General features: G+C 37.4%; 2 protein-coding genes across 6 annotated transcripts in view; both read right to left on the bottom strand.

Annotated features, from left to right (window-relative positions):
• Positions 1 to 1,263: 1,263 nt before the first annotated feature.
• On the bottom strand, positions 1,264 to 11,934 carry bfsp2 (beaded filament structural protein 2, phakinin). 2 transcript variants are annotated; one of them, XM_041240749.1, is made up of 8 exons: positions 11,392 to 11,934; positions 8,385 to 8,467; positions 7,593 to 7,749; positions 6,704 to 6,865; positions 5,756 to 5,887; positions 4,236 to 4,471; positions 3,035 to 3,117; positions 1,264 to 1,488 (listed from the first exon to the last, which is right to left on the bottom strand). In XM_041240749.1, the coding sequence occupies exons 1-8, from the start codon at positions 11,845 to 11,847 to the stop codon at positions 1,463 to 1,465; spliced, it is 1,335 nt and encodes a 444-aa protein (XP_041096683.1). In that variant the 5' UTR covers positions 11,848 to 11,934; the 3' UTR covers positions 1,264 to 1,462. The 2 variants fall into 2 exon arrangements, with proteins under 2 accessions (XP_041096683.1, XP_041096693.1); XM_041240759.1 differs by having other exon boundaries at positions 1,264 to 1,485.
• An 8,490-nt stretch (positions 11,935 to 20,424) lies between these two features.
• The window catches only part of tmem108 (transmembrane protein 108), a 134,896-nt gene continuing 131,366 nt past the window's right edge, over positions 20,425 to 23,954 (bottom strand). For 3 of the 4 annotated variants that reach the window (XM_041245214.1, XM_041245212.1, XM_041245213.1), the window contains one exon: positions 20,425 to 21,687. In XM_041245214.1, coding sequence (XP_041101148.1) covers positions 21,571 to 21,687 — 117 coding nt within the window. In that variant the 3' untranslated portion in view covers positions 20,425 to 21,570. Of the gene's footprint in view, positions 21,688 to 23,788; positions 23,839 to 23,954 lie in introns of all 4 variants that reach the window. The other variant, XM_041245215.1, reaches the window with a different exon arrangement.

Below are 23,954 nucleotides of genomic sequence, written 5' to 3'. Positions count from 1 at the left end.
ATTATAACACATTTATTTAAAAAAAAAAAATAGGTATATAAATGATGGACATTGACGAAATGTTTTTGGTTTCTTTTTAATCACTCGATCATTCACCCTTGATCATGACACGCTTGAGTGGCTATGACAGAGCATATGCACCTAATCACCTAATTAGTGAGAAAGTTGATTGGACACTGGACATGGAGTGATTTCAACTGTTGAATTGCAAGCTTGAATAAAAGCAATAAAGAAAATCACAGAAAAAAAAACAAATATGTCATGTCTGTCAAGAGAGCAGTGCCCTCGTTCAATTGGCATGTTGGAGGCTGGACTAGAAGCCTCCTGGAAGAAAACTTGTTTCCTTCTGCTCTGACAATGTTCCCCAACTCTGAGGATTGGTTTTTCCAGCAGGACAATGCTCCATGCCACACAGCCAGGTCAATCAAGGTGTGGATGGAGGACCACCAGATCAAGACCCTGTCATGGCCAGCCCAATCTCCAGACCTGAACCCTATTGAAAACCTCTGGAATGTGATCAAGAGGAAGATGGATGGTCACAAGCTATCAAACAAAGCCGAGCTGCTTGAATTTTTGCGCCAGGAGTGGCATAAAGTCACCCAACATCAATGTGAAAGGAGAGCATGCCAAGACGCATGAAAACTGTACTTGAAAATCAGGGTTATTCCACCAAATATTGATTTCTGAACTCTTCCTAAGTTAAAACATTAGTATTGTGTTGTTTAAAAATGAATCTGAACTTATTTTCTTTGCATTATTCGAGGTCTGACAACACTGCATCTTTTTTGTTATTTTGACCAGTTGTCATTTTCTGCAAATAAATGCTCTAAATGACAATATTTTTATTTGGAATTTGGGAGAAATGTTGTCAGTAGTTTATAGAATAAAACAAAAATGTTCATTTTACCCAAACACGTACCTATAAATAGTAAAACCAGAGAAACTGATAATTTTGCAGTGGTCTCTCTCAATTTTTTCCAGAGCTGTATAAACCTATAGAAATGCTTATATAGTTTATTATAGAATAGTTATTTGTACAATTTGATAATATGACTTAGCTACTATATTAGTAAACTATAGTGTTCTTCTGGCCACTGCTATAGGATATTATTGTATTTATACTGCTGATTTGGTACCTTTTATTTAATCTTGTAACTAAATAAATTAAGTTTTAGATGTAAACATTTTATGTGACACATTACCAGCCAAACTGTGCTTTAAAAATGAAACAAAAATAAACTTTAGCATGAGGTTGAGGTTTTATTCAGTTATTTTAAATGGTCACAAAATGCAGATTAAGATAGGTACAGCCACACCTAGATATCAAATGTCACAGCCTTAAAAGCAACTGAATATCTTCAAATTTGAAATGCTATATCAACCACAACAATCAGCCCTCCTTAGAAATATGTCAACTCCTTCTTACAGATTCATATTACATCATGTCTTGTTATTGCATCTTCTATTTTTGACTTGTAGAAAAACCTGCTAAAACAAAAAGAAAAATGCTTCATAATTAAAAAAATATTCACAGTATCAGTAATACAGTTAAAATTAACTTAAATTAACACTGAGGGCCTGAATTTCAGAACTTGGTAATCTATGTTGAGTGAACCTTGAATAATAAACAGGAATAAAAAAATCAAATCAATTTTTTTGCATATTTATGCCAAAACAAAACATTACATTTAAAGTGAAAAAAAAGCAATGAAACAATATCCATCCACCTGTGTACTTTTAAAATTGTGAGTACATTGAATCAAAATCCACTTGCCAAGCTTTGAAAAACATGCCCCATACATCACACTTTTAAAATATTTTTATAAATGATTAAAATGCTGTTTACTGTGCAGTATTTTACAAGCATAAAGGCATAATAACTTAACCAATAGGGTTTAGTTTTATTAGAAAAAACTAGAAGGTACAAAAATAATTATGACAGAAATGAACACCTAATTAAAGGTATCCTTACAGATGTATTTATTTTAATTTATGACTACATTTCCGTAACAGAACACATTTCCAAAACCTTGCTCTTGATGCAAATGTGTTTATCAGCATTCAATAAGGTTTTATATGTTATGAATAGGGCTTGTAAAAATTCATGTCAAAATTTGCACAAACAGGCTGACCTGCTTTTCAGTCCTATACTGTACTCCAAGATTGTCTGTATAGTGACTCCAATTAAACTGATCTAAAAAAAAGTAATTAACACAAAAACTGGCTAATTATAAAAAATGAATTAATAATGAGGGTCAATTAAGGTCTGAGGCTGACAAGCTTAATGTAATGATAAAAAGGGTTTTAAACTTTTAAAAAGCATCTGAAAGATGCAAACAGAAAGGTGACTAGTTCTCTGCCAATAGAGTTGCTCATTGATCTGAATCAGTGGTTTGAAAGCTGTAACAAGTTCATCAAATGCATAGTAAAGTTGCTGAATTAATAAATACATACCAAGCACTGCCACAAGAGATACACAGCACAGATGCCAGAATAAACTGTATTAAAACTTTCCACGAAGTTTCTGAAAAATTGACAAATTTTCAAACCATGCTTCATTCAACCAGCTTTTTCCTTCTCAAAATCAATGTGTACGTATTTGAAAGGGTGTAAATTTAATGAATGAGATAGTATAGTGCCAGCAGCCTTCTAAAGTGCTCTGTTTAATAAACTGCCCCTCTGTAATAATAAAAATAAATTAATTATTGCTAACAAGTTGTCTGTGGACCATACTCTAAAAGTTCTTTACTCCAAAATGTCAGTTGCACATTTTTTTTCTGAAAAAGAAATTACATTTTCTAAAACAAATAAGAAACAATGCTATTAACAATAAGAAGCATTGAATATTTGGGTTGTTTATTTCTGGTTTGCTAAATGTATCAGGTGTGCTTTTCCTTTTAAAAAATGTGTTAATGTATAGTACAAAGCTTTGAGAATCCTGTTTAAAAATAGTAAGGAAAGTTTTATGAATACCAGATTAAATTAATCGATCCGATCTATTATCTATTTAATCTCTGTATTTAATTGTACCCACTTGTGGAAGGTTCCGGGTCTTGTGTTTCTGAATCGTGGCTAGCAGGCTGGCCTTTACTATCTGCTGGGTCTCCATGGACTAACCTAGATAAAGAAGTATAGCAACAAGTCTCAGTGGATTTATCACACATTATAGGAACATAAGAGCCTAAGAAAAGCTAGGAACAAGACACGGCAATTTGACCCTGCTTATCCACTGATTGATCTCATAAGGATCTTAATGGCTTTGTATTTAATTCCTACATTTTTTGCGACTGGTTTGCTATATTATTTCTGCCTAATTTTCTAAGCTGTCTAAATCACTTTTAATTTCCTGGGTCTAAACTTCTTTAGATTGCACTATGTAACACAATTTATGTTCCTGGGTAGTAAGTGTTATTTCCTAATTGCTTATGCCTCAAAAGTATAGAAAATGGCTATTATTCCCCACAAACTTTGCTTTTGTGACCAGGACAGTGATATTTCAAAATATCACTATTTCCAATGGGAAAACGGGCAAACGTGTGTCTTTTCATTCACATAAAGTCAGAAAAAAAACATATGAATCCAAATTAACATGTATTTATACTAAAGTAATACAAAAATGACTACAAAAGATTTAGAAGTGAGTAGTTTTTTGAGATTTACGATTATACTGTATTTAAAAAAAAAAAATTGTTAAACGGTGTTGTCATAGCAGAAGTCAGATGATCTGGCAATGAACTGATCTGCTCTCCTCATAACTGACTGAGGCATTAGATACAGAATCCAAGAATATTTGATTTGAATATAACCCACAGCTTCTTAAGAATTTAAACAGCAGGCTAACCAAACTTTAGAGTGTTTAATTTATTTTATGACATAGCCTTTTCTTGTAATCTCTGTCCACACAGGTAAATATCAGTATATAGTATTAACTCAATATTAACTCAGCATTTTACAGAATGCTCAAAATTATTTTACTATACTTATTAGCTTCAGTGTGCCTTTATTGCTTTTTATAGTTTAGTTCAACTTTTCAATTCTAATTAATTCTCCAGACAGGAAAAAATAGCTGATCAAAACAACAACTGAGGGCAGTGAAACGAATATATTTAGCGATTTAAGGTAAGAAGAATTGATTTTTAAAATCTCAGTTACAAAATAGTGACATAAAACAAATACAAAAAAACTAATTAAAGGGAAACTGCCTATACAAACTTAATTAGATCCTGTCCACTTACTTATGTGGATGGTACCTGCTTTCCTCTCCATCTAAGATGCCATGGTAAGAGCCGATCTCCAATTCTAGTTTCATTCTGTTACTCAGCAAGGTTTCATAGTCTTTCTTCTGCTGATCCACTTCTCCTCGGATTTCACTCAGCTCTGCTTCCAGCTTAGAAATTACAGAGCCCAAATTCTGCAGTTCAATATCATGCCAGTGCTTAGCATCATATAAGGAATTCTCCATCCCCCGTTTCTGTGAATACAGAACATAGAAACAGGTATATTATTTCCAAGACTATGTGAACACTTTAGTAATAGTAATATATGTTCTTAGATGACGTTTTCAAAACTTAGCAAGAGGCGTTGCTAGAGTGAATTTATTTAATTCTCATTTTGAAAAGCAAAAATTGACTTTCGTTTTGTATTCTAACTTGCTGGTATTCAGCCCTATTATGTTGCTCAAGTAATTAGGCACATCATTTTTTTGACTCTTACCAAGCACTGCACAGCTGGTCATGTAGCTGCCTATGGGCGGAAGCTGGGCATGAAACAGCAACCATGTACACAGTAAGGGAGCGTCCCAACCACTATGCAAAGAGACAAGCTCATCTGCATGTGTGGTATAGGGCTGTTAAACTTCATCTCACTGACAGAGGTTAGAAATTGGAAAGGCAGTGCATCACACAACACTGTCTGGTGATGTACAATCCCCTTTATAGTCTCCTGGATTACTGGCTATCATCATTCATGGGGTAAATAGTAATGATACTGCATGAAAAGGGGATGGAGCACCTAGTTCAGGCATGTGCTGTATTTGTTTAAATCTGAATTAAAGATTGTGGCTACTTTCAGGATGTTAAAAAGGGGCCCTTTAGTGATTATATTGTGTAGCTGCTTTTTGTGGGCACATCTGATTTGAAATATGTCAACTTTTTAGTAACTTCATTTTATCTTTATTACAATTAGTGAGAATTATTTTTTAAAGTGATTGCTGATTAAGATTATAGAGGGTTACAAAAACACAATGTGTTTGCAATTTGCAAATCCTACCCTCTTTGTAAATACACCCTCAACCAGTCAGATAGTTATACTGCTAAATGTGTAATTATAGCCATGCAGTTACACTAGATCTATGGATGAGACATGCATCATTTAAATTAGATAACATTTATCTGCCATGGTTCAGCACAAACACAACACCTCTCGGTTTTCTCCTTACAAAAAAACTAAATACAGTATACTGCAGTGTATCAAGATTTTTAAGAAACACTTACTGTAAATTATGACAATTCCCACAAACAACATCACCTGTCTAAGGGCCTGGTTTGGTTTCACTTAACTAAGTTATAAGTGAAACTCAGTGAGTTTAATCACCAAAAACACACGCTTCTTCAAAATAATAAAATATGTGATTGCAGATTCATTTACATTATTTTGTTTAGAGACAGTATCTAATCATAGCCATTCATACTGTCAATTATTTCCAAATGACATGGAACAGGAAAGCACAAATAATGAAATACAAGACGTGCAATACCAGTGCTCTCATGGACTCTGTTTCTGCTTGCAGGCTCTGAATCTTGCATCCAATATCATTGCACTCCGTCCTTAGTGACTCCACTTCTTCCTCTTTCTGGCTCAGCTTGGCATTAACACTCTCAGACTGCTGCTGAAATAAGAACAAAAACCAGCAAAGCAGCGTATATATAACTCAGTGAATTATATTTCAACCACCCACCATGAAGTTAGAGATAAGGGTACATCTTTAATTTAAAGGGGTAGTCTCATTTGTACTTTGTACAATTTTAAGTGTCACATCTCCTTGAAAATTAAGTATTTGAATTATTTGTTTGATTCATTATACAGAAGTTATTTGCATATTTTGTCTGCCGAATTTCAGGTATCTGGCATGCTTCACACAAAATGATGTGGCAGAATGGTAGAAACTAAGATGGCGTCATAGGAAATCTCTCTTTCTTTTTTTCCCAAAGCTACGTTGACACTTGAACAGTGACCAAAACAACTTTCATTTTAATTTGTTATGAATCCAGACAGTGTCACATGTCAAATCGTAATGCTTTAATATTTTTTGTGGGGATCAAATATTTTTATTAGACCACCAGGCTAAACCCTATTGGATGAAATGCTATTTTTTTATTAATGTTTCTTCTGGCAACCACTCTTGAAATAAGCCCAGTTTGGGGTACTGAATGTATTATGCATGTGTTTGATCACAATAATTATTGTAAAAATAGGAACTACATTATTACAACATAACAACAAGTTACCATAATGTAACTTTAAAAGTAAGAAACTATGCAGTAGCATTATTGTGCAATTCATGTAGCATTGAGCTTTATTTAGTTTGAAAGCCTTCACAGTAGTAAATAGCAGGACAATTATGAAGTACTGCTCAGCGATATTTAGGTGTCATTTTTTTAAAATTATGTTTAATATTGTAAATGTAGCTTTCTAAATTCCTTACATTATATTCCAGATAAGCATCAGTTTCTGTCCGGTTCCGTTCTATAGCTTTCTCCCAGTGAGCTCTTATGTATTCCAGGATATGGTCCAGACTTGTCTCAATTGGAGCATCTGCTTCATCCAGCTGGCTACCAGCAAGCTGGTTAAAAAGCACTTTCACATCCTGGAGGCAAACAAACAATCTTTGGAATTTAGCAAAGCCCACAAAAAACTAAAAGCTGGATATTATTTTTAAATAATACCAGTGTGTTAAACTAGGGAAACCTAAGTGGGACTATCAGCAGACCACAACATTACCAGTGGTGGGTAGTGGCACAATGGATTTGGAACATAATATATATATATAATATATAATATATATATATAATATATATATATATATATATATTATATATGGCTTTATATATGGTACCATCCATATTGGTACCATCCATATACTGGCTTTAATCTTGTGTTAAGACCTTTAGGTTCTGAACTAGTTTATTTTACTATTTACAATTTACTTTTAATACAATGTATGTCAGAGCTCGCCAATCTTTTTGGTTAGGGGGATTGTGAGCATTGTATCTTAATGTCACTTTGAGGAAATAATTCAAATCATTATCATCATCATTAGCCATTGTTGAAAAAATCAATTGTGATACAAAAACAGCTTTCTTTGTGTGGGCACAACTGCACACTAAATCTCTGATTGCCAGTGGAGGCTCTTTGATTCATCAGTATGAGACCTTTAGGAATAAGTGTCCATCTCTGCTTCACTGGGTTTACATATGATTTTCACTTATGCTTACTTATACTTTCTGTTTCCTGTCACTCTAATCCAAAGTAACATTTCTGCAGTGAACCATAATATACAACTCCGTTACCATCAACATCTTGTCATTAGGTACCTTTTCATGGCCCTTTGTCAGAGCATCAAGTTCCTCCCTCATGTTCTCTATCTGACTTTCCAGATCCATTTTAGTTAAATGAGCATCATCAATCACTTTATACAAGGAGTTAATTTCATCTTCCACGGCTCTGCGGAAAGGCTGTTCATTCTCATATCTACAGAGAAGAAAATTAATAAATGTTACATTGAATACATTGACAGTTATCATAATCATGTTATTGAGTCTTTCACACTTTCACTCCAGCATATCAGTATACAGCTGTTATCTGTTATCCTAAGAATGCACATCCATGCAAGCATATTTAAACCAAGCAATTTCATATTCTAGAGCAAACGTTTAAGAGAGTGTATATGAGCTGCAGGCCACTGGCTCCTCAGACACAATTTTTCAAAAAGAGAATACAGAAGAAAAAATAAAATAAAACTAACAGTGGTGGATCTTTTATCTTAATTCCTAAAGGGGTAAACATGTGACTCTAGTACTGATTTAATATGCAACCAAAAGCTACATTTGTCCTTCATATAGGTTTGATATTTCACACCACATTTGGGGGTAACCTCAGTACCGTCAATGTTTCCTTTGGTCTCTTATTAAAATGTTTCTGAAAAACTAACCTTAAATACGTTGTACTTTTCCCCCGAAGGTGTTTTTATTGTAATGTAAATGCACTCTCTCTCTCACACACACACACACACACACATCCAAAACTGTATATAAAATGCTGTGTTTTATTTACAAAATAATTTATGAGGGGTATAATAAGGAGGGGAATACATAAAGAGAAATCACCTGTCTTTAAAATCCTCTGCACTGGCTTGAACATTCTCTGTCTGAAGCATGAGGCGAGCATTATCCAGGATTGAATCACTCACCTGTTAAAATACATATTGGCAGTACTTTCATTTTAAATTAAACTTACAATAAGAAACATATTACGTAAAAAAAAAAAAAAAAGCTGTATTCTTGTAGTGTAAACTACTGATTGTTAACTATTGTAGCAAAATGATTGAAAGTAAGTAAGTCAGCCAACGACTAAAAAGAGCCCTATTGCCTGGGTTGAGGTAAAACGTGGTTTAGCCACCAGATGTCACTGTTTGTTGAGTTTGTTGCGTGTGGGAAATTCCACATGCAACCCTGTTAATTATGTAACAAGATGTGAATGATTAATGGATTGGTAGCTGTATAAATTCACGGCTGTCTTAGCCAGTCTCTAACCTGGTTATTTACACTGGCTCACCGGCCACCCTCTCAAACTATGAACTATGAAATCTTTTTCTTCACTGCTTTGCTAAAGAAATTGACAACAATCTTTAACAGTTACATGAATATCAAACTATTTAATTTATCATAAAAAACGTGTAGAATGTTTGAATTCCATTTGTGAGGTACATCTAAATATAACAATTATAGTAAACAATACAGCCATTGAAGAGGTGTCATGCATTGTACTATTTATATTCTGTAATTGATGACTTTTACACATTCTGTGCAATTATGTTATCTGTTTTAAAAATGTATCATGTTTCCACTCAGAAATGACTATAAATAGATCTTATAGTACATTATGTATCAGGCTCAGAGACATACATTGTTATTTGTTCCTATTTGCTCTTATGAGGAGGTGTTTATAGTACCAACCTCAAGTGCTATGTATATGCCAAGGGCTATAATTTCCACCGCTCTTTGTGAAAAATGTAAAAATTTCAAGTTTCTTAAGTAATATTACCTGTATATATCTTAACCACAAATAAGTATGCTGCTACTAATGGCATAAGCCACCACAGTCAAAAGTATTCATTATTACTCACAGCAGTGACTACACAAGTTGAAATAAAGGCTGGTGCCTACAGAACCAATGCCAATTTAGTAACTATTAACACTTAGCTAAATCTACCTGTAAAGATGGTATAAATGGTTATGAGTGATTTAAGAGTAACACATATTTGACAGAAAAACATTCAACATTTAGAAAAACGGCCAAGTTCAAAAAAGAGATCAGCCGTTCAATATGTGATATCTACTAGGAGGGCCAAGATCTTCTAAAAATTTAAGTAAAACAAAACACAGTTGGAGCTAACATGGCCTCCCACTTTCATTATGTTAAGACAATGACTAGCTACATATTGGACTGCTGTCGGTGGGTCCATAATATAGTGCCTGACTGTACACTCACTGTATAAAGCGTCGGTAGTTTTGTTTATACTGTAGCTGAAGAAAACAATGACACAATCAGTTTTCCAAAGCTCCATTGGCTGCTTGCTACATCAAGGAGTAAGTCAGCATGCTGTAGAAAATCAGCAGTATTGGTTTTCTTTTCCTCTGCCATATCTGTCTCATGGGTAAATGGTGTCTTGTGTGTTTTATTGGTACAGTTTCTGCACCAGCAGTTCTACAAAGGAAAATAAAATACCTGTGTACACTTAAATACACCCTCCATCTGGATAGACTCCCAAATACATTTACACTCACATCTCTTTATCTTTAGCTTGTTCTATATGTAACTATCGCCTGCATCTGCACTATGTTTCTCTCTTTATGGTTACCTAAGCTTTGTGTAATACTGTTAAATATCAAAATAGTATGACAAAATAAAATGTTCACATTTGTATTCATGTCACAATCACATTTAAACTGTGTTCAATAGTAGTTCTGCCACTTTTTTTTTCACAAGTGATAAATGTGTTTATCTCTCAAATGGAAGGCTTATACATGTACTTCTGTGTTCATATAAAACAAATCAGAATTAAATAAAAGGTAATCCAAAACACATGGAGACAATATTTGTCTGGATTTGCATTCTTTCAACGATACTGGGAGGATTTAGTTTATGCTGTAAAACAAGTAATTTTGAATATACTAATATTTATAATTTTAAATAATAAAATGTCTTGCTTAGGTGACTTAACCTTGCCCCCCCCCCCCCCCCCCCCCCCCCCCCCCCAAAAAAAAAAATGCATTTAGGATGTAAAATAAGTAGCATTGTAATTTGTTATGAGTGCCTGGTTAGTTTCAGGAGTGATATATTTACAAATCAAATGTTCCTTGTTTTTAAGTATGTTTTGAATACACTTCACAAAACAATTACATGAACTGCATGTGGTTACACTGTAAGTATGATTTGCTAATGTTTACTTCAAGCCCTTAACACACACACTTTTGAGAATGGAACTACTGATCATAATGTTTTTTTGTAAGCACATGTTAACTGAGGTGTCAGTACACTGTAGTTATAGCTAGACCTATATTTTGAAGTGTATTTAATTATTTTTATAATGTACATTTACTCAAAAACATTGAATTGACTAATTTATCACTTAATCACAGATGCAGTACTCAATGATACAATTTAAATGCTTTGAAGCACATATATAATATACAGCTATGGCCAAAAATTTAACATCACCTAGAATTGTAGGTTTAAGACTTAATTTAAACAAAAAAATAAATAAATAAAAAAATAAAGAAAATAATTGAGATATTTTATTTAACATTGTGTAATCAAAGAAATGATATTGAAAAATGTAGTACAGTATTTCATGATATATTTCAAAATGTCACAGTTTTCAATTTTTGTCAGTTTTCCGTGAAGTAATTGGAAAACTGCAAAGTGGTATGTACCTACTTCAATATGCTATCATACCATTATTCAGCAAGTTTGATTAAACTTTATGAAGCAAAATTTGTAATTCTATAGGGTGATGCAAAACTTTTAGTCATAGCTGTATATTCCAGGAAGGAATCAGAGCAGCAAAGTCCCACACTAAAACAACTTTGGACCCCAAGCTGCTCTCCTTACTTGTCTGTAGATGTCGTCCCAGTCTTGCCTCAGTGTTCCCCAGCTGCCAGCACTGGAAGCTTTCTTGTCCAGGTAGACCCTGATCTGCTCCTCCAGCTCCCGGTTCACCTGCTCCAGAGCCCGCACCTTCTCCATGTATTCGAGCAGGCAACCATTGAGGCTCTCAAAGGTGGGGCTGCAGCTCCTCTCCAACCCTTGAGTCATGATGACCGGGTTGGTGCTGCGAAGGCCCTGCATGAAAACGCTGCTGATGCCCAGGGCTCGACGGGACACCCGGGTGCCCAGGCTGCTGGCTCCACCGATGGGCACCATCCCCACATAGACCCCTGGAGCCCGGAAATAGCCCCCACTGCTTGTCCCAATGCTGACCCTCCGGCTTCCCCCAGTGGGGCAATCAGCTTGGGGGGCCTGGACCTGTTGGCCAAGGAAAGAAGACCTACGTCTTGGCAGAGGCATGCTGAGATCAGTGTTTGCAGAGAGCCAGTGTACCTGTGGGCATCACTACTACTGTATGTTCAAAACACTACTTCCACCCAGGATCTGTTAAGGCTAGCAGGTTTAGTGGAATTTGTTTTGTTTTATGCATTGTCATTTGCCCTTCTGGAATGCCAAGCTTTATGTGCAAGCGATTGTCATCCATCCCGCTGCAGCCATTGTTGTCAGAGAGCTTTCAGCTGCCTCAGCACTGTGTTTCAGTCAGGAAAAGTCTCCACACAACCCTATCTACCATCACATGAACTGACAAAATTATTCACAAACAAAAAGACTGTGTGTGAAAACTGTGTCATCATCAAATTACAGGTTGGAGAGTTTCACAGTTGTTTTGTTACTTAGTCATCATTTAAAGATAAATACAAAACAAACTGAATCCAGTATTAACAGATAAATAAAGGGACACATGCAAATATATAAACGTAGATTAGAAGGAAGACATGTTCTTTGTTGTATGCTGTGTATATGCATATGGAATGATAGATAGGCTGTAGTAAACTAAAAAGAAATTCCATCAAAGGGACCTGTGACATAATAAACAATAAGTAGTTTAAACAATGACACAACCCCAAGCAGGAATAATTAGAGGTACTTTCCACATATTACGTGTATTACTATGTAAGCATCATTCAGTACTTAAATACCATGTTTCTCTAAGCACAAAAGAAAGTTTAAGAAGGTTAGGTTATTATCATAACCCTGGTTCCCTGAAAAAGAAATGCAACCATTTCTGAATTGGTATTAACATCTTTAAGACCCAAAACCTGAATAAGATATAACAAAGCTGCTCATCTGAACCTCTGGGACTCAATCATGCCTGTCCCCGACAGTATAAAGGACTGTACGCACAGATCTTGGCGTCATTTTTCCTTCAAGCCCGCTGCAATCATGGATGCAGTGACCTTGAAGGTTAATGGTTACATTTCTATTTCAGGGAACCAGGGTTAGGTTATTATCATAGCGTTCCTTTTCAAGTATGAAATGTAACCATTAACAAAGGGTTAGGTGGTGGAAGGAAGCCTCCAATTCCACAGACTGGTTGACATGGAATGGCGAGATCGTCTTCAGCAAAAGGCAGGAATGGTATGGAGCGTAACCTTGTCCTGGCCTTTGTAAAAATTAAGCAAGCTTTATCTATAGAGAATAACTGTATCTCGCTCACCCACTTTGCGAAGGTTAGAGCAAGCAACAATCGCTTGAGTGATAAATATTTCAGCTCAGTTGAATACATGGGCTCAAATAGAGGCTTCAAGAGTGCATTAAGCACCACGTTTAACCTCCAGCAAGTAGGTGGCCAAAGCTGCTGAATCTCTTAAAAAAATTACCCTGCCAGGAAGCTGAGCTCCTGGGGAGACAAAGTCAATTTTAAGGGTTTGAGTCGGTACAGTACGGTATCGGTGCGGTAACCTCGGTCATGGTTCAGTATGGTACTGTACGGAGCTTGTTGATGACTTCGGAACCGGTACAGTATGGGTCTACCAGTCTGGAGTTACCGCAAGTAGCAGGCCCACCAGTGCACAGTATTGGCAAGGCCACTCAGACAGTAGTCACAAAAGACTGAGGGAAACCTGCTTGTTAGAATAAACTAACAGCTTATTGGAAATGGGATGGTACGGGGTTGGTTCAGTACTGGTTCGATGACTTTTGCACTGGGTCGGTACGGTACGGTATCAGTGTGGTAACCTCAGTTCATGTTCGGTATGGATGGTACCAGGTTGGGAACGGAGCGGGTAGGTGACCTTGGTAACGATGCGGTTCACAGTTACTGCGGGTAGCAATGTACAGGGTGCTCATCTGTGCAAGCTCAGTCAGTACCCACAAGAGACTGAGAGAAGCTTGCTTGTTAGATGAACTAAATGTTTAATATAAAATATTTCTCTCATACAATAATACAGTAATTCAATTACTTAAATTATACAAACCGTCTGGTAATTTTGGACGAAGCCAAAACGAGAATAAAATAACTCCAGCTATTGCAGCTTGGGGGAAGAGCACAAAGTCAGCCGACTTGAGTTGCTTGATCCCTGGAAAGGGGCGATTCAAGCCAGCGGATTCACACGGTGTGTAACAAACAACAAGCTGTAGTGCACAAATATGCAGTGGCAGTGGAACAATTTTTAAAGTGGGGTGCTGAAAGCCATTGAACAGAACTGTAAGCCCCGTATATGATGGAAGCCATACAAACTCAGTAGGTGCTGCTGCACCCCCAGCACCCCTAGATCCAGCGCCCTTGCAAATACGTGTAATTAGTAAAACTAATTATTACAGCGATTATTTGTAATATCACATACAATTTGTGTAAAACACAATAATTTTTTTAACATTTATAACAAGAAAAAGAAACAAGTACTATCTGAATAGACTCTCATGTCAGGTCAGTTCTTAAAAGGAAGTTCTTGCATGGAGTCCTTTAAACCCTCGGGAACGGGCATGACTGCATCACAGAGGCTCAGCCGAGCAACTTTGTAATACCTTATATTCACGTTAATACCCATTTGGTAATGGTTACATTTTATACTTGAAAGGTTCAAGGTAATTCTGGCCATCAATGCTTGTTTCCTAATATCTGATTAATCTTAAATGTTTGTCAAGTCTTAAAAGATCCCCAATGAATAAGAACATACATTAATGAAAATAGAGCAAAGAGAAAGTATGTGCTAATCACAAACAAAATACATGGTTAACACATTCTGTTTCATCACACTGTAGTTACATGATATTAAGTCATATTCAGACCAATAACACCGTGTAACAATTTATTTATTTATATTTGTTCCTGGGTAGTAAGTGTTATTTCTTAATTGCTTATTCCTCAAAAGTATAGAAAATGGCTATTATTCCCCACAAACTTTGCTTTTGTGACCAGGACAGTGATATTTCAAAATATCACTATTTCCAATGGGAAAACGGGCAAATGTGTATAATCATACAGTATAATCGTAAATCTCGAAAAACTACTCACTTCTAAATCTTTTGTAGTCATTTTTGTATTACTTTAGTATAAATACATGTTAATTTGGATTCATATGTTGTTTTTTTCTGACTTTATGTGAACGAAAAGACACACATTTGCCCGTTTTCCCATTGGAAATAGTGATATTTTGAAATCACTGTCCTGGTCACAAAAGCAAAGTTTGTGGGGAATAATAGCCATTTTCTATACTTTTGAGGCATAAGCAATTAGGAAATAACACTTACTACCCAGGAACAAAAATTGTGTTACATAGTGTAATGAATGGGAAGCTGGTCCTTATGGAATAGCAAGGTTCTGATTTACTAAATTAAGCAATCTTTTGACAAATACATTTCTAGGAATTTGTGAACCAGTTCATATTTGCCACAAAGTAACACATCAGCAAGTAAGTCAGTCTTGCATTTTCATACTGCGGCTGAGAAGTGCAAAGAGATAGCAAATCTACACAAAGACACAGCTGTACCCAGGGGACTGAAACAGGGTGGGGACAAAACAAAGGCAAGCAGATAGTTTAGAAAGCAACTGCCAGAACTTACATTTTGTGCCAGAAATGACGTCTGGGCAAGGCAAGGTTCTGGTGAATGTTATGTTTACAAGTTAGGGACACCTAATGACAAAGAAAATATAAAAAATAGACAGAAAGGCATGTGTTTCTGTTTTATACTGCAACGTTATTCAAACTAATTTATTATTTCATTATTGTTTCATTAAACGGATTGCTGAAGTCCATTTTCATTACAGAAGCCATTTCTGAGCTAAAAATAGATAAATAGTAAGATACAAATATCAATATTGCTGCACTGATAACATTGTAAGTGTCACTGACTGATGCTCTGATTGAAATTAATGCTATGAACACTGATGCTTTGATTGAAATGAATGCTCTGAACACTGATGCTCTGATTGAAATGAATGCTCTGAACACTGATACTCTTATTGAAATGAATAGCTGTTGTGGGAAATGTACAGTAATGTGTTTCTTGTAAACGCCACAGGGGGTTCTGTAACACATCATTAGGAGAAGAAGCTTGTGGGATGAAATGCGGTCCTCTGCGACAACTTTGATATGTGGGGTGTGTGATACAACTACAGGTCTGAAGATAAAAGGTTCAGGACAGTCATGGCATATGTTGCTGTGATCTGATTCAGTGTTTTCTTTTCTCAATTCACTAACTAGGCTTGAACAGATTTTAGCAACTGGTACATTTTCAATAGAAAACGTGGTGACAAGCACTGCTATTAAAATATATTTGAAGTGATCCAACACACAAACAAAGCTATATTTGTTTTGTTTCTAGTTAGTGTAAGATAAAGAGAGAATGTAACACAACAAGAACTGAAAAGCATTTGTGAACGATTCCCTGTAGCTACCAAAAATATGTTGGTATAGTACACGAAAATATGTAGAATTAAATACAGCCCAGAGGAAGGCATGGCTATCTACATTCTCAATGATGGTTACAAGTAATTATAGTTATAATAAATCAATGTGATCGAAACGTTTCTTTATGTGAAGTTTTTTTTTTTTTTTTTGCTTTCTTTCAGCTGAACATTTACCAGTATTGTTCCTAGAATGTACCTTTATATTGGCTCTTGTTTCTAAACCAACATAACACAGAATCATCCAAAAAGAAAAAGAAAACCCCAAGGACCCCATGTTCGAAAGGGGTTTCATTTTCAGTGGAAATGTCAAAATCTGCAGAATTTTTCCACCTGTTAATCCTTTAAAAAATATCTGCCTATTTTCTAATGTGATCCTCCAGTGTATCCGCCTGCAGATCGCATTTCATGCTGAATTTTCTGCGGTTCTATACGAATAAGTAATGAGCATTTAAGTGGTTTTATCCACCAGAATAATACTTCCTGTTCCATTCCTTCCGGTATTATTGTTGAATATTAATCTCTACACCTAAATAACATTTTAGTTCTGCAGTATATTCATAGACCTTGCAGCTTCCTCCAGAATGGTTTGTTAAATTGACTTTTTCTTGTTCAGGTCTGTGTGAGTATGTTATATTAAATGGGGAAGGCATGAAATTATGAGATATTACACAAGATAACAAAGGAAAGTAAATGCAGACAGGGAAGAATACACATGGATCACGCACAGGGTTTCTACTTCTGGATACCTGCATTGAAATGTTGCACAAACCCTATGTCAATATTGCTGTGTGCAGTAAGCAACACTGCAAGCCGGCTAGCAGTCGACGGACCAGTAAATAAATATTTAATTTGTAAGAGAATGATTGCCAGTTGATTTTGCATCGTGAGCGAGTTGTTGGTGTAACAATCTACAAACTTGCACAGGGCACAGCTGATTTGGAATAATTAGCAAACAATTTTCTGCATCACCCAGCTCTCAACCTGTACGGCATTACATAAGCACTGACGCGAACCTAGTGTGCCAGCTCATCAAAGGGCCTCATCACCAAAGGGTTGGTAGTCTTCACTGTGGTAGTCTTAACAAGGACAGGCCAACGTGGACCAGCTGCAAAAACTTTCTACTCACGCTTTGAACTGAAGGCTCCAACTCCAGACCAGGTTTGCATACATTTCTTTTTGTTATTTAATGCTCTCACTCCTCCTGTACCTGTCTGTTTTCACCTCCCTCTCAGCGGGACCCTCTCCCATAGCCATTTATACTTCCGTTCCTCTACTTCTCCCTACCATGACTAACTTTAATATCCCGGTAATTGTCTCCTCTCATTCCTGTCCTCTGGCTTCTATCTGCCACTGCAAATCTAGCTCCTCTAACCTGATCTCCCCTTTCTTCTCTCTATGTGCTGTCCTATTCTCCTTGTCCCTCAGGAATTCTGCTCTCCCTCCCCACTCTTTTCTGTCCCCCTCCTCTCTCCTCTCTCTCTCTGTTAGTACCTTTGAGTTCCACGCTGTTGAACTCACCACCGCTTGCCGTCTCCTCATTGTTCTGTACTGCCCTCCTGGACCCCTTACTCGCTTTCTTGATGAGCTTCACTTCCTCCTCCCTCCCATCTTGCTCCGCATATGTTGTTCTATTAGGTGACTTCAACATCCATCTCTCCAACACTAACAGCTGGATTTCTTTCCCTTCTTCATTCCTTTGACTTCTATCTCTCCTTGTCCCCCCCCCACTCACACAGCGGGCCATCATCTGAACCTCATCTTCACCAGGGACTTCTTCCCCCCACCCTCTTGGTCACACCTCTCGACATCCGTGACCACTATTTTATTTCCTCTCTGTAGCTCCCAACCCTTCCTGCACTGCTGACCCCCTCCATCACCTTCCCTCAAAACTTCTCTTCCCTCTCCCCCTCTCTTACACCTCCCTTCTACCAACACCTTCTACTAACTCTCTGTAGACTCAGCTACCTCCACCCTTTTCTTGTCCATCACCTCCTGCCTCGACTCCCTTTGCCCTCTCACCTCTTGACCTGCCCGCCACAGCCCTGGCTCTGCTCGGCTCGTACCAAGCTACGCTATGCTGAAAAGACAGCTACCGTGGATCTTTATCGCTCCCTCCTCTCTTCCTTCTCTTCTACACTCACCTCTCCCAAATGCTCCTACTTCCACTCTATCATTCAGTCTTCCACTAACAATCCTCGTAAACTTTTCTCTAACTTCTCCTCCCTCCGTAGTCCCCCCTCTTCTATCTTCCTCTATTGGCTGATGACTTTGCCTCTGTCTTCTCCAAAATCACAGATATCCGCAAACTCTTCCCTACCCCACCTCCCCCCCACCCCGTCCTCTGCACACCCACTCCCCATCACCCTCTGCAACCCTACTATTCTACCCTCCTTCTTGTCCCTCTCAGACCCTGATCTTTAACCCCTGCTCCAGAGCCATAAACCCACCACATGTGCTCTGGACCCTCTCACCTACTCACCTGTCCCATCCTGTCTCCCTTCTCCCGTTCCTCTCGAAAACCCTTGAGCTAGCGGTACATCTCCAGCTCTCTGCTCAACCCCCTCCAATCCGGTTTTTGCCCAGCATACTCCACTGAAATTGCTCTTCTCTCTGTCCCTAACTCTCTACCTTTTGCCTGTGCTGCCTCCCTCTCATCTGTCCTAATTCTCCTCGACCTCTCTGCAGACTTTGACACTGTAGACCACTCTATTCTCCTGTCCTCCCTCGCTGACCTGGGACTCTATGGCACTGCTCTTGCCTGGTTCTCCTCCTACCTCACTGATTGCATGTACCAGGTGTCCTGGTGTGGCTCACCTTCTGCCTCTTGCTCTCTCTCGTCAGGTGTCCCCCAAGGCTCAGTCCTGGGACCCCTCTTTCTCTCTACACCTGCTCCCTGGATCCCCTCTTCTCCTCCTATGGCTTCTTGTACCACCTCTATGTTGATGATGCCCAGATCTTCTTCTGCTTTCCCCACCTGACCCCAATGTTTCTTTATGTATCTCAACCTGCCTTTCAGCCATCTCCTCCTAGATGCACTGGCATCATCTCAAACTCAACCTCTCCAAATCAAACCCCCTTTTCTCCCCACCAATGATCTCTCTATCTCTATTCCTCTTGAATCAACAACCCTTTCTCCCTCCTCATCCACCAAGAACCTCAGTGTCACCCTCGACCCCTGCCTCTCCTACTCTCAGCATATCTCTACTCTGGCACACTCCTGTCGCTTTTTCCCCAGCAGCATATGCAGAATTTGCCCCTCACCGACTACTCCACATAGCTCCTACTTCAAGCCCTGGTACTGTCCCACCTTGACTACTGCAAATTCCATCTGGATGAGGGGTTCCCCTGACGAGGCGATTTATCCCCTAAAATACCCTAGTTATTTATTCAATTTTAGTTACATTTGTGCATATTAGAAGCTGGGATGTGAATAAGAAGCCAACTTTAACACTGTTGCATTAACATTTTTTCGTTGTTTTTTTTTTAAGTCTTTTTGCTTGTTTTCTTTTAATTTTGTAATTTTCCAAAGTAGCCGATAGTTTGACACATTTGGAGCTACCCTGAAGAATAATTCAAATTAGTCTCACTTTGACACGAAAGGATGGTCGGATCTTCTTCAGATCAGCTTCAGGTAAAGAGAATTGTGTACATTGCAATGGGATTGTATTTCAGCTTGGGATTGTAATACACACACACACACAGACACACAAACACATACACACAGCTGCTTCTAACACAGGATCCACATTGAAAGCTGTCACTGTTTTTTTTTACTGGCAGATAGTCCTACTGACTGTGTTGAAGCAGGAGGAAAGCTAACTGGTGGAAGTTTCCATTATCCACCACTTCTGCCTTTAGAAAATAGACATGGATTCTTAGATCATTATGTATTCCACCAAAAGAAACCGTCAGTTGAACCAAACTAGCGAATAGAGTCCCGCCGTGTTTTCCGCAGCTTTAGAAAATTCTGAATCGGTGGGAAAAACAGGGGTGCAGAAAAAAAACAGTCAAAAAAATGCCATCCTCCAGCGGATCTCCTTTGAAAATAACCTCCAAAAAATGTGTCACTGCAGTTAGAAATACTGCAAACATCATTAAAGGGTATTGGGACAGTAAGGGAAAAAAAGTAAATGTAATTGAAAGCTACTGGCTAGTTTAATGCATGTTAAATAAAACAAAATGAGAAAGTTTTAAAACTTTTTTTATTGCTTGGTAGTAAAAATTACAGAATATATACTACAATACAAAAAAAATCTTGCTGCTGTATACAACAGTTCATCCCCTTCCCACACCTGCTTTTTGCATAAAACGTGTAAATTAATTCTTGTAGAAGAATAGTATCACATTTTGTACATGAATTTACCAGCCATTCTGCAGTCAATGTCCCCCAAACATGTAATTGGTGTCAAAGTTACACTGACATACAAGTATTTAACAAGCTGTCACATACCAGATTGTTTCTTTTTAATAGAAGTAATGTTATTCTTATAATTTCTTTCCAAGAAACATGATATCTTTCAGTGGCACTTAAATGCAGAACGGGCTATATATGCAGGGGTTCAAACACACATTAATACTCAACGCTCTACATAGGACCTTTAAGCTGAATTTGGTCCTCAAGGCAGTAGCAGAAAATCAACTAAAACATGGTAACAACAAACAAGCTAAATAAATCACATATACAATAAGAACAATACATCTCAGTGTGAAACAAAGTCTGTTACATTAAAGTGGTCCTCTGGTTTCCTTTAAATGGCCTTCTCTTAGGAACACCTGACCATCACAAGATCCTGAGACATATTCTTAAATCCCTGCCTATATGGTACAAAGGCATCAAGCTAAATATTATTATCCCTCCACTACATACTAAACTAAGCATCCAACCTGCAAACAATTAAGAGCAGGAATGAATAGCAAAGACCCCCTTTTCAAGTACATTTTCAAGTACAATTCAAATTCAACAGGCTTTTAGTAAAGTATAATTGTTTTGGGTTACGTAATTTTTCTACGACAAAATCAAATGCAAGAGTCGCTACATTTACTAACCACACCACTTGAACAGAAGAACGCAGTTTAAAAAACAGATAATATTACAATTACACAATTGTAGAAAACATTTAAGTCAGAAAAATACACTGGCAGACTTCATAGTTAAATAGTTTCTATGTATTTTTATTATTATTATTTTCTTTTTTATAAAGCACAGTCTTTAAAAGTTGTACCCATATATTTAAAAAAGACAGCCTTAGGGGAAAAAAACTGGAATTTTCTCATTATTTCACAAAGAATATGCCGTTTAAACACATGTAAGCATCTCTGAATGCAGCAGACTATATTTCAGATACTTGTTCAGTGTTGGTAAAAAGGGTATCCTGACAGAAAGGGTTGACAAGGACCATCCCACTCTCTGTGTAGTCACCATTCGGAGGGGAGCAAGGCTCCTGGTCCTGAAATAAAGACACAAAGTCACCACCCATCCATCCACAGGGGGAATAACACCGTTTTTCTGAAAGACCAATTCACAAAACTTAAAAAAAACAAAAAACAAACAAAAAAAAAAAAACAGGATTTAAAATCATGACATTCCTGGGTCACTTGTTTCTAGTTTTGTTACATATACAGACATTTTCTTGATTCAGGATAAATGACACAACTGACACTGGAGTAAGAGACAGAATTTATTGTGCTGGCACGTCAAAGTAGGCTAGAAATAGTTCATTCTTGCCACACACTTTTCTACATTAGTCAGTATAAGAACCACTGGAATTAAATAGAGAACAATCACAATGTATACAGTTGTAGTCAAAGGTTTACATACCCCAATGGAAATTTATAATTCCAAAAAATTTCTTGCAAAACAAAGATATGCAAAGTGAACTGGCTGCAAGTGGGACTGAGGTTTCCATTTCAACCATAGGTCAGGTATTGCACGGTGAAGGTCTCAATGATCGCAGGCCAAGGAAAAAGCCACTCTTAGGAAAACGTCACAAGGACAATCGCTTAAAGTTTGCAAAATGGCATTTGAATGATGGATATGAGTTCTGGTCAAATGTTTTATGGAGTGATGAAACAAAAATCGAGCTATTTGGTTATGCTGATAGTCGTTACGTTTGGGGAAAGTCTGTTGAGGAGAGCACCATACCTACTGTCAAGCATGGAGGTGGTAATATCCTTTTATGGGGCTGTTTTTCCTCTAATGGCACAGGAAATGTATTTCCAATACATAGTAAAATGTATTCCATAGCACACTGTGCTAGAGAAAGAATCGATGTTGTAAATCTCCCTCCCAACGAGAAAGGACAGTGGTATGCTGCCTCCTTGATGGACCGCCTTGATGGTAGGTGGAAACAGGAAGGTGACCATATTAGGAGGGGCGCGTAGTTGCAAGTACCCAGAACGACTCCATTGCAAGCAGCTGCGGGACGGCCCTCTATTGGAGAAACCATGGCGAAGGGTTGTTTGCAGGGAGGAGTGTATGGGTACAAAGGGGAAGCAGCTACATCAGCACGTTGCCTTGTGCTGAGAACGTAATCACCCGCCAGAGTATTGTGTTTCTTTTGTTACGTGCTGTTTGTTTTTTGTTGCAGAGGAGGAGTATGGAGCCAATGGCTGCAGCCACGGAGCCAGCCCGCATCACCAGAGCACTACCCTCACCACACGACACCAGCACCACCCTGGGGATTAAAAGCACACTTTCGTGCACAGGACTGTTGGAGTGGGGATTATTCTGGAGTGTTATTTTGTTTTGGTGTGCAAACCAGCAGTGTTCCCCCCAGTACCATTGCTGGTAGAGGGGTGGTTCTTTTTGTTTATTTATTAAAAACACAGATGTTTCTGGGAATGTAACTGTTTGGACTCCGCTACAAAACTTGGTTTAAAGCACAACTGGATGCTCCAACACAACAATACTCCAAAGCATAAATCAAAATCTACTTCAGAATGATTAAAGAAGAATAAAATCAAGGTTCTGGAATGGCCAAGTCAAAGTCCCGATCTAAATCCAACTAAAGGTGCCTCAACTAGCTATTCATTAAATGTTCTTATCCCTTTGAATTAGCATTATTGGAGTTTAGCAAAAAAATTACTGAAATACATTTCTTATAACTTTTTTCCTCATCCACAAAAGCAAAACTTTTCCTACAAAAGATTGTTCCTAAAATTATTTGTTTGAGAAATTTCTAGGAATTATAAATTTCCATTTGTGTATGTAAACTTTTGACTACAACTGTATATATAAGGTATGAAAAATGTTTGTACAGTGGATACATCTGTTATAATAAAGGGTTATTTTCTTTGGTGGCATACCTTACTATTTTTTGAAACAGTTGAAAGTATAGAATACTTATAACCCAATTACAGCACAACTCATTTTGGACTTCCTATCTTAGTCCTCATTAAAGTCTATGCAGCTGCTGATAATAGCATCTAAAGATATTTGCTCTAATACATCTGTTGTTTACATTTAAAATTATGTTTCAGTTATAATAGACATGACGAAATTGGAGAATGAAAAACAAAACCAAATAATAATAAAAAAGTGGTGTGAACCTGTTTCAAATGTAGTATCCCATTGCTGACACTACCTCTGTCTCTGGTTCCTTTTGCATTGAGTGCAAGGACAAATAGGAAGACGAAACAAAACAAAACTGAATAAAAAACATTAAATAAAACATGGAAACTGATAAAAGACATGAAAGCACATAAAACAATAATA

This window comes from Polyodon spathula, chromosome 3, assembly GCF_017654505.1.
Source record: "Polyodon spathula isolate WHYD16114869_AA chromosome 3, ASM1765450v1, whole genome shotgun sequence".
Taxonomy (NCBI): Eukaryota; Metazoa; Chordata; class Actinopteri; order Acipenseriformes; family Polyodontidae; genus Polyodon; species Polyodon spathula.
The sequence above is the reverse complement of the archived record's forward strand: the minus strand, read 5'-3'. Positions and strand labels throughout refer to the sequence as shown.